Source organism: Vicugna pacos, chromosome 3 (assembly GCF_048564905.1).
Source record: "Vicugna pacos chromosome 3, VicPac4, whole genome shotgun sequence".
Lineage (NCBI taxonomy): Eukaryota > Metazoa > Chordata > Mammalia > Artiodactyla > Camelidae > Vicugna > Vicugna pacos.
The window spans coordinates 5093388-5107782 of record NC_132989.1 but is presented as its reverse complement, the minus strand read 5'-3'; the positions used below and the strand labels follow the sequence as shown (position 1 = coordinate 5107782).

Here is a 14395-nt window from a genome sequence, read left to right as displayed (position 1 = left end):
CGATAGTTAGCTGTTTAATCTTATGAGGAATTTTAATAAACCCAGATTCTTGCATTATTCCATACATAGAAAAACAGCAAAATAATTAACTGAGGTATCTATTCCTTGTGAGTCACATTTTCCCCCCAAGATATATGCCTAACTGCATGTATCCCCTGGGGGAAAAAAAAACTTACCTACTGGCTTCTCCCCATCTCTTCAGAGGAGATTTCTCAGAGCTGCTGAGAGGCTATGTCCCAGGCTACAGCCCTTAATAAGACCTTGAATAAAACTTCAATTGACAACTCTTATGTTGTTCATTTTTATTTAAGTAAACAGAAACTAGAAGAACTTATTGGGTCCAAAAGTTGATACAACTTCGTAACAAATAATGATAAAGTGTGGGGATGTGACAAGACAAAGATGTTTGGGCTAGGGACACTAAATTATAGGAGAGTAAGAAATAAATGGAGAAACTAAAGGACAGTAAAAGTTATTTGAGTAGATTGTGTTTTTACAGGTTCACTTTGATGTCAATGATCAGCCTTCAGTGATAAGAATGACATTCCCCTCCTGGGTCATGGTGGGCACCTTCCAGTAGGAAATGTTATGACCTGCTTTTAGGTAGAAAAGGGAAGTCATGGAGCCCTTCCTACATCTGCTGTTTCTCAAGTGCTTTCTGCTCAAAATAGTCACTTATGCCACAGCAACATATTTTGGGGTGGCATGTTCTTAAACCCTCACAACTGAAGACAGATTCTCGTATTCTGTTAATGGCAGTAATCTTTCCAAATCCAATTTCTTGGCACAGAATGTGTATCTAAATCTTCCTCGATTCATCACATCACTTATCCCAAAACACTAACTGACTTTTATTTGTTTGTTTGTTTGTTTGTTTATTTTTGTGGCTAGGACAAGCCAGGAGCTGTGGGTAGTTTGAGTTATTCATAAAGGAAAAAAATGTGTCACTTGCTGCAAATACAATTGAAAGATATATATAAAAGGTTACCTATTCCATTTATTCATCTTCATCCCATTTTTACACTTACATAAACACTTTGTGCTTACTTTCAAAAATGGCAATAAAGTTGGTTTCATTGGAAAAGGGCAAACTTGATACTATGTATCACATTTCCTCTTGGCAGATTTGTATTAAAGCTGATTATCATATAATCAGAATTTATGATGCTGGTGATCTTTATAAAACAGTGTAATGGTATAAAGCAAAAGGGAAATGTGAGCGACTTTTAGAAAACCCATGAGAAAAGTTGAAATGGAAGTAAAATAATATTTCATTTTATTTTGATTATAAAACTCGAAGAGTATTTGATAAAATCTCACAGAATGTAAAAGAGATGGGAGATATTTTTATGAAGAGAACAGCATTTACTTACAATTTGTTCTCTAAATCTTGACAATACACTTATACATGTAATTTGATGAACCAAAATGACAATATATATAAAGATCATTTTTATAAGTATTTAAGCAACTTCCTGACTTAGAAAAGTATTTGTAAACATCTTATTTGTTTGCTTGAACCTTCTTCTGTGTGGTGTAAACTTGCTAAGATAAATGTTACCATTTATATTTTGAATATTAAATTTGTGTTTATGCGTTCCTTTGAAATACTATGTACTGAATTCTATTTAAAATACCTACCTGCTATCTCATTACTTCCTTGAGAAAAGAGGCTTGAAGTATGGACCTTTAAATGTAGAAAACCAAAGTCAACATTATTTCAACCAAACTCAAGAGAAAAAAAAACCTATATGATACAGTAACTCTTCATTATGTAAGTTGGGGAGTCTGGCACCTTAGAACTTTCCCTGCCATCCCCTAATCCATCACAATTCACAGTCAATCTATTAAAATTCTTGTTTTTTTTTTTTTTGCTAAAAAATTCTTTTCAAATGCATCAACATATTTTCATCTTTAGACAATATCAGAATGTAAGCTGCACATGTCCATTTTTAGATACCACAGTGATGCCCTTCAAAGATCTGAGCCCCTTCCCTCGAGATAACATCTAATGATGCCCACACACCACAATCAGAGTGGACATTTTACACTGTCCATCAGAACATGTTTCTTTCCTTCCTAAAATAGATTAGCTTATTCATCCTGATTTAAGAACATAAAATAAATCACTCATTCTGAGCTAGAAATACTGTATGGATTGGCACTCTCTTATCTTCTTGTTCCTTCTCTTGTCAAAGCATTACTAGACTGTCTTATCACCACATCACCATGTACTCGCCGTGCGCTTACCCCAAGTGTGGCACGTTTTACCCACTCAACTGGACTCTCCCTGTCGCAGCAATCATGCTGCTTTTTCTTCAGGATCTCCCCTAAGACACCACTTTCCTAGGGTAAAGTCCATCACTGAACTCACTGGAAATATTCAAGGCTCTATAAATCACCATCTCCCAATCACCAGGCACCTTTCACTCAAACTTTGCTCAGTTACAACTTAATTTATATGATTATAAGATCATGGCATTGAATTCATGTAATTTTATTTTTCTTCAAAGAATGACTTATGGGTCTTAAAGTCCAAAACTATAAAAGGTAAACATTTAGAAACTACAAGACTTCATTTTTTTCTACCTGCTGCATTTTTCTTTGCTTATGTAGATGAACAATTTCTTGTCTATAAATTCAGTGCTTACTTAGCATTTTTCTGTATATTCGTTGTAGGTGCGTTGAGACACAGGCATATTAAGTAAATGGAAATTTACAATACTTCCTATAAAAATATCAACTATAATATGTACAATGCATTGTGGCTTCTTTTCAACTTATAAGTAACTATCTTGAAGTATGGTTGATGTCAAGATTCAGAAGGTTTTTTATTTATTGTTCTATCTGCATAGGATATTTTATATTTTTAAAATTCCCCTAATATTAGACATCCTTTCTAGCCTTCATACCTTGTGATATGTTTCCCTAAGCGACAATTAAGTGAATATCTCCTTAAAAGACAAGTGATATGTTTAGGAAATTTGAGGGATCAATATAAATAGCTCAGAACTTATATGGAAAATTTATTCATAAGAGCGAGCCCCAATATTATACAATGAGGAAGGAATGGTCTATTTAACAAATGGTTTTGGAAAAACTGGACAACCACATGCAAAAATTCACCTTACACACGTATTAACTTAAAATGGATCAAAGACTTAAACATAAGGCCTGAAACCATAAAGCAACAAGAAGAAGGCATCAGCTTCTTGACATTAGACTTGGTGAAGATTTTTTGGATCTGACACCAAGCGCAATAGCAATAAAACCAAAAATAAATATGGTAGACTGTAGCCAACTACAAAGCTTTTCCCAGGAAAAGGAACCATCCACAAAATAAAAGGACAACCTACAAAATGAGAGACAATATTTGCATACGATATATCTGATAAGGAGTTAATAAGAAAAATATGTAAAGAATCCACACAACTCATTAAAAACCAAAAAAAGAGAAACAATTAATAAATCTGATTGAAAATAAACACTGGAGTTAAATAAATATGCTTCTAAAGAAAACATACAAATGTCTAATGTACATGAAAAGTGGTTTGAAATCAATAATCAACTGGAAAATGAAAGTCAAAACCACATTGGCGTATCATTTCACATCCATTAGAATGTCTATCATCAGAAAGACAAGAGATTAAAAGTGTCCACAAGGGTGTGGAAAAAAAGGAACTCTTGGACATTGATAGTAGGAATAAAATATGTGCAATGCATATCTTCAATAGTCAAAGATTTCTTACAAAAGTACAAGAAAATAAACTAATCCTCAAAGAGAAAGATGGGAAAGAACATGGAGAGAAATTTTAAAAATTAAATTATACACACAAAACATAAAAAGGAAAAATATATTAAAATTCAATAATAGTAGCAGTGGTACTTGTTCTATACATCATCAATTTTCATGAATGAAAAGTAAAAAAAAATCAAAATAGTAACTTTGGAATCTAGTTAAAATGCAGTGAGACAGACACATTTGTACCTGTGAGTGGCATTTTCAACTGAAATATATCACATGACATGATGATATTCTGGGAGTTTCCACTTTGAATATATAACAGTCAATTAAAAGTACTCACATTCAGTAGCCTGAATATTATATTTTTATGCAGCAATCCCAAATCTTAACAGGAATATAAATTAAAATGTTATGCATGAACAATTATTTGGACATTTATTCATATGAACAATAAACTAAATATAGTCTCTAATCATAAGAGTAGGTTGACGATCGTGGAATTTTGATGTATTGTTAGACTACTTCCTACATTACACAGTGAAATATATTTTTTCAAGAAATGTAATCAAGTTATAATGATACACATGACATTGAAAATATAGGTTAAATTAAATAATTTTCTTTGTATACTGGTATTTGGGATTATTTTGTTGAAAGAAAAAATAAACATTTGTATAAAATAAGTATACCAGAATTACTCTGGTGGTGGTTGGAAGGAAGGTCTGAGCTCATGCTGAGGAAATGCAATAATGAAAAGAAAAGATATTTGCTTCAATAATGAACAGAAAAGATATCAGGTGATGAATTCAAAGCTCAGTATTAATGTGCATATATTTAAAGGAAATGAAAGACCTTTCAAAACAGTATACAGTATTTGTGGTTAAATATAGTATATGATTTGTCAGTATAGAGCTTTAGGTTGCTAATGTGATTTTTTATTTTTTCCCCTCAGTACCAGTTATAAAAATGACTAAGGTCTGCCTGGCCAGAACTCTAAAATCCCAGAAATCCGTTATGAAAGAAAACTTAGTGAATATTAATCCTATGCAAACTAACTCAAAAAATCCTCCTAGATGTAAATATATGCTATGGTGCGATCATTCACCTATAGACAGGAGAACTGATTTCATGGTGTGTTACTTTGTTTAAACCTTTGTGTTCCCTGTAACTTAGAGTCACCAAGTTTTCCAGTGGATCGCAGACCAAGCTACATATATATCCACACTGAGTTCTGCTTCATTTAGCATGTAAAAGCAAAGTGATGTTTGGAAAGCACCGACAGTGGAACAGATATCTGGGAGAAGAGCGTTGCAGCCACAGGAAGCGTCAAGGACAAGGTGTGCCTGAGGAAGGAGCGCTGGGGACACGAGATTTGAGTGAGGTGACAGGGGGCAGAATTCAGACCAGAAGCGCTGATGGTGGGAAACACTGGACACAACTAGGACTGACCTACACTTGTGGTGACATGGGGAGCCATCAGTACAGATTCTATACTTAAATGCATGTCTAGGTTAAAGTGAAGGAAGGCAAGGGAGGAAGCTGATGCACAAGGTCTGGGGCTGTAGCAAAATTTTAGTGACAGTTAAATGGATTGTGACCTATTTTAATTTGTAACAAATATCAATTCTTAGATATAATTTGAGAAAAAAGAGAAAAGTATAACTCATTGGCTTAGTTATTTTAGGTGGCTGAAAGAAAAGGCAATTGAATTAAAAATTACACCAAGCAACACCCAGAAGAACTAGAGGGATAAAGAAACCAAAAGCAGAAAGTATTTGAGTGCAAGACTAGAAGAGACTAAAATTGTAAATAAAATAATTTAAAATGAGTACGTATGGATATAAAAGTGTCATATATGTAAAACAAATAGGAAAACACAGTGTTTTTGCATATGTATTTTTTTTTCCTGGGGTCTCCTTTTAAAATGCTCAGAAATATAATGCTTTTAAAAGTCATTACATTAAAATGACAGTGCAGAGAAAGGAAAATGTTAAAACTAAAGGAAGACGTTGTAATATAAGGGCAGCAACAAGTTTAAGCCAGTTCCATTCACTAGAGCAAGGCTGAATAGCCAAGTTCAACATTTTGATCCAAAGATTCAGTGGTGTTAGCTTCCACACCAAGGTTATCATGAAAAAAAAAAGTAAAAGTAAGGTGTTTGGGGTGTAGGAAGTGTAGTATCTAAGTAGTGTCAATGAAAATTCAATTAACAATCAAGAAGAAAAAAAAGGAAATTTATTCAAGTCAAACTAAGCATTTTAACCTAGGAGGCAGACTGTCAGGAAGCTCTGAGAAATGTCCTGCCTGTCAGACGTCAAAGACACAGTCATGACATTTTCAAGACAAAGGATCACACATCAAAATGACATGTTGATACTTGACATAAAGCTCACCAAGAATACATAGTCCAAATAAACGTGTACAAACTGAGCAGCAAGAGGCCATGAACCCCTTCAGAGTTGGGAAAGAATGTTGTCTTTTTAAGAAGTTACATTGTTAGCATTGGAAGAAAGGAAAAAATAAAATCAAATCTTATCTTTGAGGAGTTCTGAAGTCCTAAACACAAAGAGAGAATTTTATGTCTAACTTTTCTTATCCTGATATTTAAATATAAATTTTATTTTAGCATTCCCCCTCTTTTGATTATAAACCTTCCAATAAAAAGTAGAATCAGCAAGTTGATTTCCTTTAGTATCCACAGTGTCATGTTTGGGATGTCCTGATGTTTTAATAATTGCTAACTGTTTTGGTAGCTGTGTGACAATGACTAATGCTGCAACCTGTTTTCCATTTTTAATAGATTCTTCTGAATAGGTTAAAAAACCTCATTGTTTTCATTGCACTCCAAAGTTGTGAGCCACTCCAGAGACAGAGCAACCGTCAGTATAAATATTATCTGTTCTTTAGCTAGTTGGCAAGCTCCGATGAAGGCAATTAATTTGCCTTGTTGTGCTGACTTTGTTTCTGGTGACTAAGAGATTTTAACTATGTCCATGGTGGACATTATTGCACATCCAGATCAGTAATATCCCTGCTCATCCCTGAAGTAGGACCCAGTGTAAATCCAATTATATCAGCCTTATCAGTAGAGGCTTTTTGTAAGTCATTTCTGAGGGCAAGAAGATAATCTGTTAACAAAATGCAGTCATGATCGTTTTCTTCCTGTGATTCTGGAAGCAAAGTTGCAACTTATGGTTATTACGTTGAACCAAGGTAATATTAAAGACAGAAAGCAGCAACGCTTTTTAAGAAGTTAGTCGGCTTAACAGAATTATGCCGAGTGTGGTGAGAGTTTCGAAGAGACTTAACTGAGTGTGGAACATAAATAGTTAAAGGAGTCTTTATTACTGTTTCTTCGGTAATCTTACGTAAGGGAGCCATTACTGAAATAGCCTTTATGCAAAGTGGAAGCCTTTTGCTATGAAATCTAACTTAGTTTTGGAGCATAAAGCAAGTTATCCCCACGCATTTTTGTAAAAGCATCCGAATAAGACAATAACTGTCTATAAAAGACAAAAATACTTAAAAAAATGATTAAAGACCTGAATATAAAGCAATTGTCAGTGAAATTTGGCTACTTCTGTGACATACAACATTTTAAGATAATAACTAGAATTATGACTGGCAACATACCAGGGTCTTTCAAATTTTAGGAATGTCGTACAATTTTTGGAACCTTTCTATTAAGAATATTTACCCATAGAACATAACTTAATAAGGTTAATATTATTTATTTGATGATATTTCCCACATAATTTAACAGAACAAATAAGCTTAATTAGTTTAATCTCTCTCTTTGAGATATCCAGGGGCCCTTTGACGTAGCCCCAAATTAGCTAAAGGACAAATGAACTTCATTTAGAATTTGATTTGAGAAAGTCTGACCGAGATATCACAGGGTTTTTAATGTTTGGCCAAGTAAGATCATATGTCACTGTGAAACATTACTTATTCACTTAACCAAGTGACAAGACAATATTTCAAAGGCAAATGCAGAAAGTTACTAATGCAGAAAATTTATAATTTGCTTATCAAAAGCAGATTAATATTTAAAGAAAAATTTGTCTTCTTAACAGAAAAAAAACAAATTCTAGTTTTGACCATTTCACCTTTAAATATTAATAATTCATTTAATTGAATTCAATCTAATTCTCGTCCTGACCATGCATAAGACTCTTTTCTCAGGTTCTGTTCTTAAATAGAAATATGTCATTTCATGCTACAATCTTTCAATAAAGCACAAAATATATTTACTAATAGTTTCAAACATATTTAGTCTCTCTGTAATAAGAGGTCAAAAGTAGGTAAACAAAACTTCTTTAGCAATTAATGTTTCAGTATTTTATTATAAGATAGACATTCAATTAATTTCCATTTTTAACTTAATATAGCAGAACTCTAAAGCTTCAAATACCAAAAATCTAGAGAAAGTATTTTTACATAGACATACCATAAAGTGTAATTTTTCTTATAGAGCTAACCTAGGAATGTTTACCTCATGTATCTCTATTTCATTACATATGAAAATATTATCATAGCAAATCAATTTTTTGACAAATTTTGTAACACAGATAACACGAGCTTATTGACTCTCAGTAAACTAGACACAATAAAATTGTTACACTTAAAGCTGATGACTTGAAAGACATGTTTATATTATTTAACCCATCAATTTAAACTTATTTTTATCCATTAAACTTTAATCCTAGATCACATTATTCCTTAAAAATTGGGGCTAGATTAATTTACAATTAGAAATATTTGATTTGTCCTGGGCATAGATCCACAGGGAACCTTAATTCAAAAAGACACCTGCACCCCAATGTTCATAGCAGCACTATATACAATAGCCAAGACACGGAAACAGCCTAAATGTCCATCAACAGATGACTGGATAAAGAAGTTGGAGTGTATTTATACAATGGAATACTACTCAGCCCTAAAAATGATAAAATAATGCCATTTGCAGCAACATGGATAAACCTTGAGAATGTCATTTTAAGTGAAGTAAGCCAGAGCGAGAAAGAAAAATATCATGAAGATATCACTTATATGTGGAGTCTAAAAAAAAAAAAAAAGACAAACAAACTTAATAAGCAGGACCAAAAAAAAATCGACAAGTCAAGTTATAAGATTTGTGCAACCTCATTTTAGCCATGAATACTTTAAACATAAAGTATACTTTCTGGAATCATAGTAAAATGTGCTCTTTTCTGTGACTGCCCTGAAAATGTAAGATCGTGGTGTACTTGTAAACAGTGATGGTGAATGTAAACAATTCATGATTTCAACTGAATAGGACATTGTGTTATGAAAATAAAGCTGGGGAAAAAAAGAGGCACTTAATTTAAAACTAGAGGAAATGCTCCCACACTTGCCCCTCCTGTGGTCCCTGGGAGGAAATATAGGAGTGAAGCAAGTTTTACTTAAATTTAGTCTTTCTTGGTATTTTACATGAACATTTGAATATATAATAGTGTGAAAATACAAACCAAAAAAAGGAAAATAAAATAGCATTCGTGTTTTAATATGCGTTCCTGAATTTAAATTTCAATACGTGAATTCAAATGGTCTATTTTCCACTAAAATCTTGATGTTATAATAAATGAATAAACAGAAGGCCACAGCTTGAATATTTTCACAGAGTTGTGATACACTCATAACAGAAAGCTAGTAGGGGCAAACAAAGCACCCTTCTAAGTCATCTTTAGTCTTTAGTCTTCAGGGGTTTGAAGTTGCCTTCTGATCCCTCAGGGAATAAACGCTCTCTCATCAGAACCCCTGGTCAATTCCTTTAGTTAATTTCTACCTCGATTATATGACTGTAAGTTCATGTGACGTGTAAGATCATTAACCGTGAACCAATGCCAGAGGCTGAAAGTACAGCTTAAAACTCAGCAACCATGCAAGCATTATAAAGCTACTTGAGCGCACTTGGTCATGCAGCAGGCAGCTCTTCTTGAATAAAAGCGTCATTTGATGACAGACACCCATGGCTATCCTTTCCTTACACGTTTATAGAGACACATGCAAAATGAAACGGGAAAATGTGCCCTATCACGCCATAGTTATTGGGAACTTCTCTTCTCATTTCATGTCTGACTGCAAGGTCCAAGGAATTGGAAGAACAAAATCTCTGTTAATTTTAATACATTAATAAAAGCTCTTCTTAATCAAGAGCTTTTCTTCTTCTGGAAGAAGTTGGGACGTTGTCATCGGCATCACTGGAAGAAACCTGCACTAACTGGTAAGAAAATTATCCAACCAATTTGTTTCCAGGACCAAAATGATCAGAGAATGACGATGCTACTTGTTCTCTGAATGCCTAGACAACACCACGGTCACTTGGTTTAAATGAGGGCTAGTGTCATTAAGAGGCTCATTTCATGGCCACGGACCGGCCACTGCTGATGTGGCGGTTTGAGGGAATTGTGTAAGTGGGCTACCACACAAGGCACAGATCTGTCGTAAATAGGTCAGGAAGTGTGACTCTTGGTGTCTTATATTTCTATTATGAATATTTCTGCCTAAAATCAACTAAAAACTTAGCACCACAGTGTGACACTAATTCATGCTTCTCCCACATTCTGCCTGCAATATATTCTGTATCATCTTTAATTACATTTGACAAACCCACACATTATTTTCTTTATGTCTTATTTTGTTACATTTTTACCATTTTTATTTTATTTTTCTCTAGGTCTAAAGCCATGTTTGACAAATAACTTCTGGAGTAGGAAAAAAAAAAAGAAATGTTTTCCTTTTTACCCCTGTACCTGTAAAGTCTGTTAGCTGCTTCACACAGAAATTTGTCTCAAAGGGCGTAACAACCGTCTGTTAGATTCCTAAAGCACGAAATATGGTAAAACTCTTTTCTGTTCTGTGGGCGACCAGAAGACAGCATTTGATTTCATTTTCAGCCTCTCCTAAACTCTCCTTAATATCAATCATATTTCTGTCTGCTCTCTGTTAATTTTATAAGAAGGGAAGCCTGTATGATGCATTTTTCCAGTTACTCTGATGAATTATGCCTCATTCAGGAAGAAACTATATTAAGAGTTAAGTAAAGGTGATGGCTACCATATCTGAACAAACTAATACCAGCGTAATCTTTACTTTTAACAGATACGAATCAGCATGGCTGAGAAAGTAACAAATGTGACCAGCATAACGGAATTTTTGCTCATGGGACTCCCTGACGACCAGGTGCTACAAACACTGTATGTTACATTCTTCTTCCTGATTTACCTGGCAGCACTGATGGGCAACCTCCTTACTGTCACCCTCAGCTCCACTGACCAGCATCTCCAGTCCCCCATGTATTTCTTCCTAAAGAATTTGGCTTTGAATGATATCTGCTATATCTCCGTCATTGTGCCCAAATCCATCGTAAACTCTCTGAACAAAAGCCATTCCATCTCTTTCCTGGGATGTGCCTCCCAAATTTTTCTTTTTATTTTTTTCGCTGGCACAGAGTACGCCCTCCTCATAGTCATGTCCTATGACCGCTATGTTGCCATCTGCCAGCCTCTGTACTATGAGGCCATCATGAATAGAGGCACCTGTTGGCAGATGGTGATGGCGGCATGGTCCAGTGGGTGTGTCTATGGATCCATTCACGTGGCAGGTACGTTCTCTGTCTGCTTCTGTGGGCCCTATGTAGTGCATCACTTCTATTGTGATGTCCCGTCGCTGCTCACACTTGCTTGCCCTGGAGAGCACACGCTGGAATATGCATTTGTGATTGCTAGCTGTACTTTGGCCTCTGTCTGCTTCCTTTTCCTGACTGCCTTTTACATCTGTATTTTCTCAGCTGCCCTGAGAATTCCAGCAGCACAAGGCAGGTTCAAAACTTTCTCTACCTGCATGCCACACCTCACTGTGGTGACCTTGTTTCTCTTTTCTGGTAATGTCACTTACTTGGGGATCGGCTATAAATCGACATCATCACTAAATCTTTTCATGTCTGTGTTATACACTATGGTACCGCCCAGCCTGAACCCTCTCATCTATAGTCTGAGGAACAAGGCTGTGAAGGCAGCCCTGGGCAAAATACTGCTGTTAAAATGTTACCAAAAACATAAATACCCTGCTGTCCTTAAGCCACCTGGCAGGCACACTAAATAAAGCAAGTGGAACCATTTCTTGAGATTTCGATCTATTAACATTTTATTATGTTCTCTATTTCTCCAGCAACAGCTACACCAGATTTATGTATCTGCAGCTTCATATCCAATAATACATGCTTCTCGTATAAACTTGAGGAGGGTTTTAAGAAACACAAAATGTATTGAATGCCTTCCATCATTAATTTCACATCACAAGATTCCGTTCAAGTTCTTCTAATGGCTTCACTTCTTTTGTCAGTACCATCACACACTACTTCTTTACATGATTATTTTATTTCTTCAAAATTTACACATTATATTTTTATTTCCTAACACTGTATTTTGCTACTTTTTGATAGAAAATATCAACAAAGGGAATCTTTATTTTTCTTATCATCATGATTTTTCTCTTTTCAAAAACTTAGAATAAAAATAATTTTACCCACTTAGTCTTCTGTTTAAAACATATGCATTACCTAGAAAATTATTAAGTAGCTATCATCAGTAATCAGCCATAAAGAAGAATCTTACAGAAGGTGATGGCAAATGACACATCTCTCACTACACGCTTCTGCTTAAAATGTAATTCTAACAAAAATAGTTTAATACCTTTTTCAGTCATGAGGAAGCTTGTGTTTTATTTTATCACCATACCTTTATTTACCTTATGTATTTTCATATTCTCTAAATATCATTTCCTGTTTCCATGGATGCCTTTTCTTATTGTATTTGTATTTTTGCTTCCCGTTTCTCTCCTTCCATTCTTATCTCATTCCCTTTCTTCTTATCCTTTTAACTCCCATGATCACAATCGCTTTTTCTCTCTTTACACCTTTTCTTTCTATCTCTAAAACAATAGGATGAACGGAACATTGCTCTGTGTGCCTTAGCCAAATAAACTGAGATGTGAAAAAGGGCTTGTATCGCATCTTGAGTACACATCTCTCCCCAAAACCCAGTCTATCTATTGCTTTACACTTTTAAAATTTCTCATCTTTGTTTATATCACATAACTTTCTCTTTTAACAAATTAAGTATATTGATGAGTATTTGCTGTGAAATAAAAATACAATTTTTACTAAAATTTTATATTGAAAGAAATAAGTGTTCCTTTATCAATATTCAAAAAAAGAGAACAAAGCTGGAGGAATAACCCTCCCAGATTTCAGACAATATTGTAGAGCTACAGTCATCAAAACAGTGTGGTATTGGCATGAAAGCAGACATATGGATCAATGGAACAGAATAAAGAGCCCAGAAATAAACCCACAGACCTATGGTCAATTATTCTTCAACAAAGGAGGCAAAAATATACAATGGAGAAAAGACTGTCTCTTCAGAAAGTGGTGTTGGGAAAACTGGACAGCAGCATGTAAATCAGTGAAGTTAGAACACTCCCTCACTCCATACACAAAGAATAAACTCAAAATGGCTTAAAGACTTCAATATAAGACAAGACACTATAAATCTCTAGAAGAAAACATAGGCAAAACATTCTCTGACATAAATCTTACCGATGTTCTTCTAGGGCAGTCTACCCAGGCAATGGAAATAAGAGCAAAATTAAACAAATGGGACTTAATTAAACTTAAAGCTTCTGCACCACAAAGGAAACCATAAGCAAAAAAAATGACAACCTCCAGAATGGGAGAAAATATATGCAAATGATGCGACTGGCAAAGATTTAATTTCCAGAATATCGAAATAGTTCATACAACTTAGTAACAGAAAAAATGAACAACCCAATCCAAAAGTGGGCAGAATACCTAAACAAACAATTCTCCAGTGAAGACATACAAATGGTGAATAGGCACATGATAAAATGCTCTACATCGCTAATTATCAGAGAAATGCAAATCAAAACTACAGTGAGGTATCGCCTCACACCAGTCAGAATGGCCATCATTAAAAAATCCACAAACAATAAATGCTGGAGAGACTGTGGATAAAAGGAAACCCTCCAACACTGTTGGTGGGAATGAACTTTAGTGCAGCCATTTTGGGAGACAGTGTGAAGATTCCTCAAAAAATTAAGAATAAACTTACCCTATGACCCAGCAATCTCACACCTGAGCATATAAACAGAGAGAATTCTAATTTGAAAAGTCATATGCACCCTAATGTTCATAGCAACACTATATACCATAGCCAAAACAAAGAAACAACGTGAATGTCCATCAACAGATGACTGGCTACAGAAGCAGTGGTATATTTATACAGTGGAATACTACTCTGTCATAAAAAATAATAAAATAATGCCATTTGCAGCAACACAGATGCATCTGGAGATCATCATTCTAAGTGAAGTAAGCCAGAAAGAGAAAGAAAAATATCATATGATATTTTTAGATGCCACTCATATGGCATCTAAAAAAAAAGAAGAAAGAAAAAAAGAAAAAAGAGGACAGTAATGAATTTATCTACAAAACAGAAACAGATTCACAGACATAGAAAACTAATTTATGGTTACCAAAATTGTAGAGGGGATAAGGACAAATTAGGAATGCAGGATTAACAGATACAAATTATAATAAAAAAATAG

At 34.5% G+C, this 14395-nt stretch overlaps 1 protein-coding gene across 2 annotated transcripts; it reads left to right on the top strand.

The window, feature by feature from the left end:
* Nucleotides 1-4941: 4941 nt before the first annotated feature.
* LOC140689310 (olfactory receptor 14A16-like) lies at nucleotides 4942-11936 on the top strand. 2 transcript variants are annotated; one of them, XM_072949701.1, is made up of 3 exons: nucleotides 4942-5082; nucleotides 9855-9992; nucleotides 10871-11936. In XM_072949701.1, exon 3 carries the CDS (start codon nucleotides 10883-10885, stop codon nucleotides 11870-11872), a length of 990 nt encoding a protein of 329 aa, XP_072805802.1. In that variant the 5' UTR covers nucleotides 4942-5082; nucleotides 9855-9992; nucleotides 10871-10882; the 3' UTR covers nucleotides 11873-11936. The 2 variants fall into 2 exon arrangements, with proteins under 2 accessions (XP_072805802.1, XP_072805807.1); XM_072949706.1 differs by having other exon boundaries at nucleotides 4942-5163.
* The last annotated feature ends 2459 nt before the right edge of the window (nucleotides 11937-14395 follow it).

Coding starts and splice junctions, on each gene's coding strand:
- LOC140689310 (XM_072949701.1), top strand. CDS start 10,883: ATGGCTGAGAAAGTAACAAATGTGACCAGCATAACGGAATTTTTGCTC.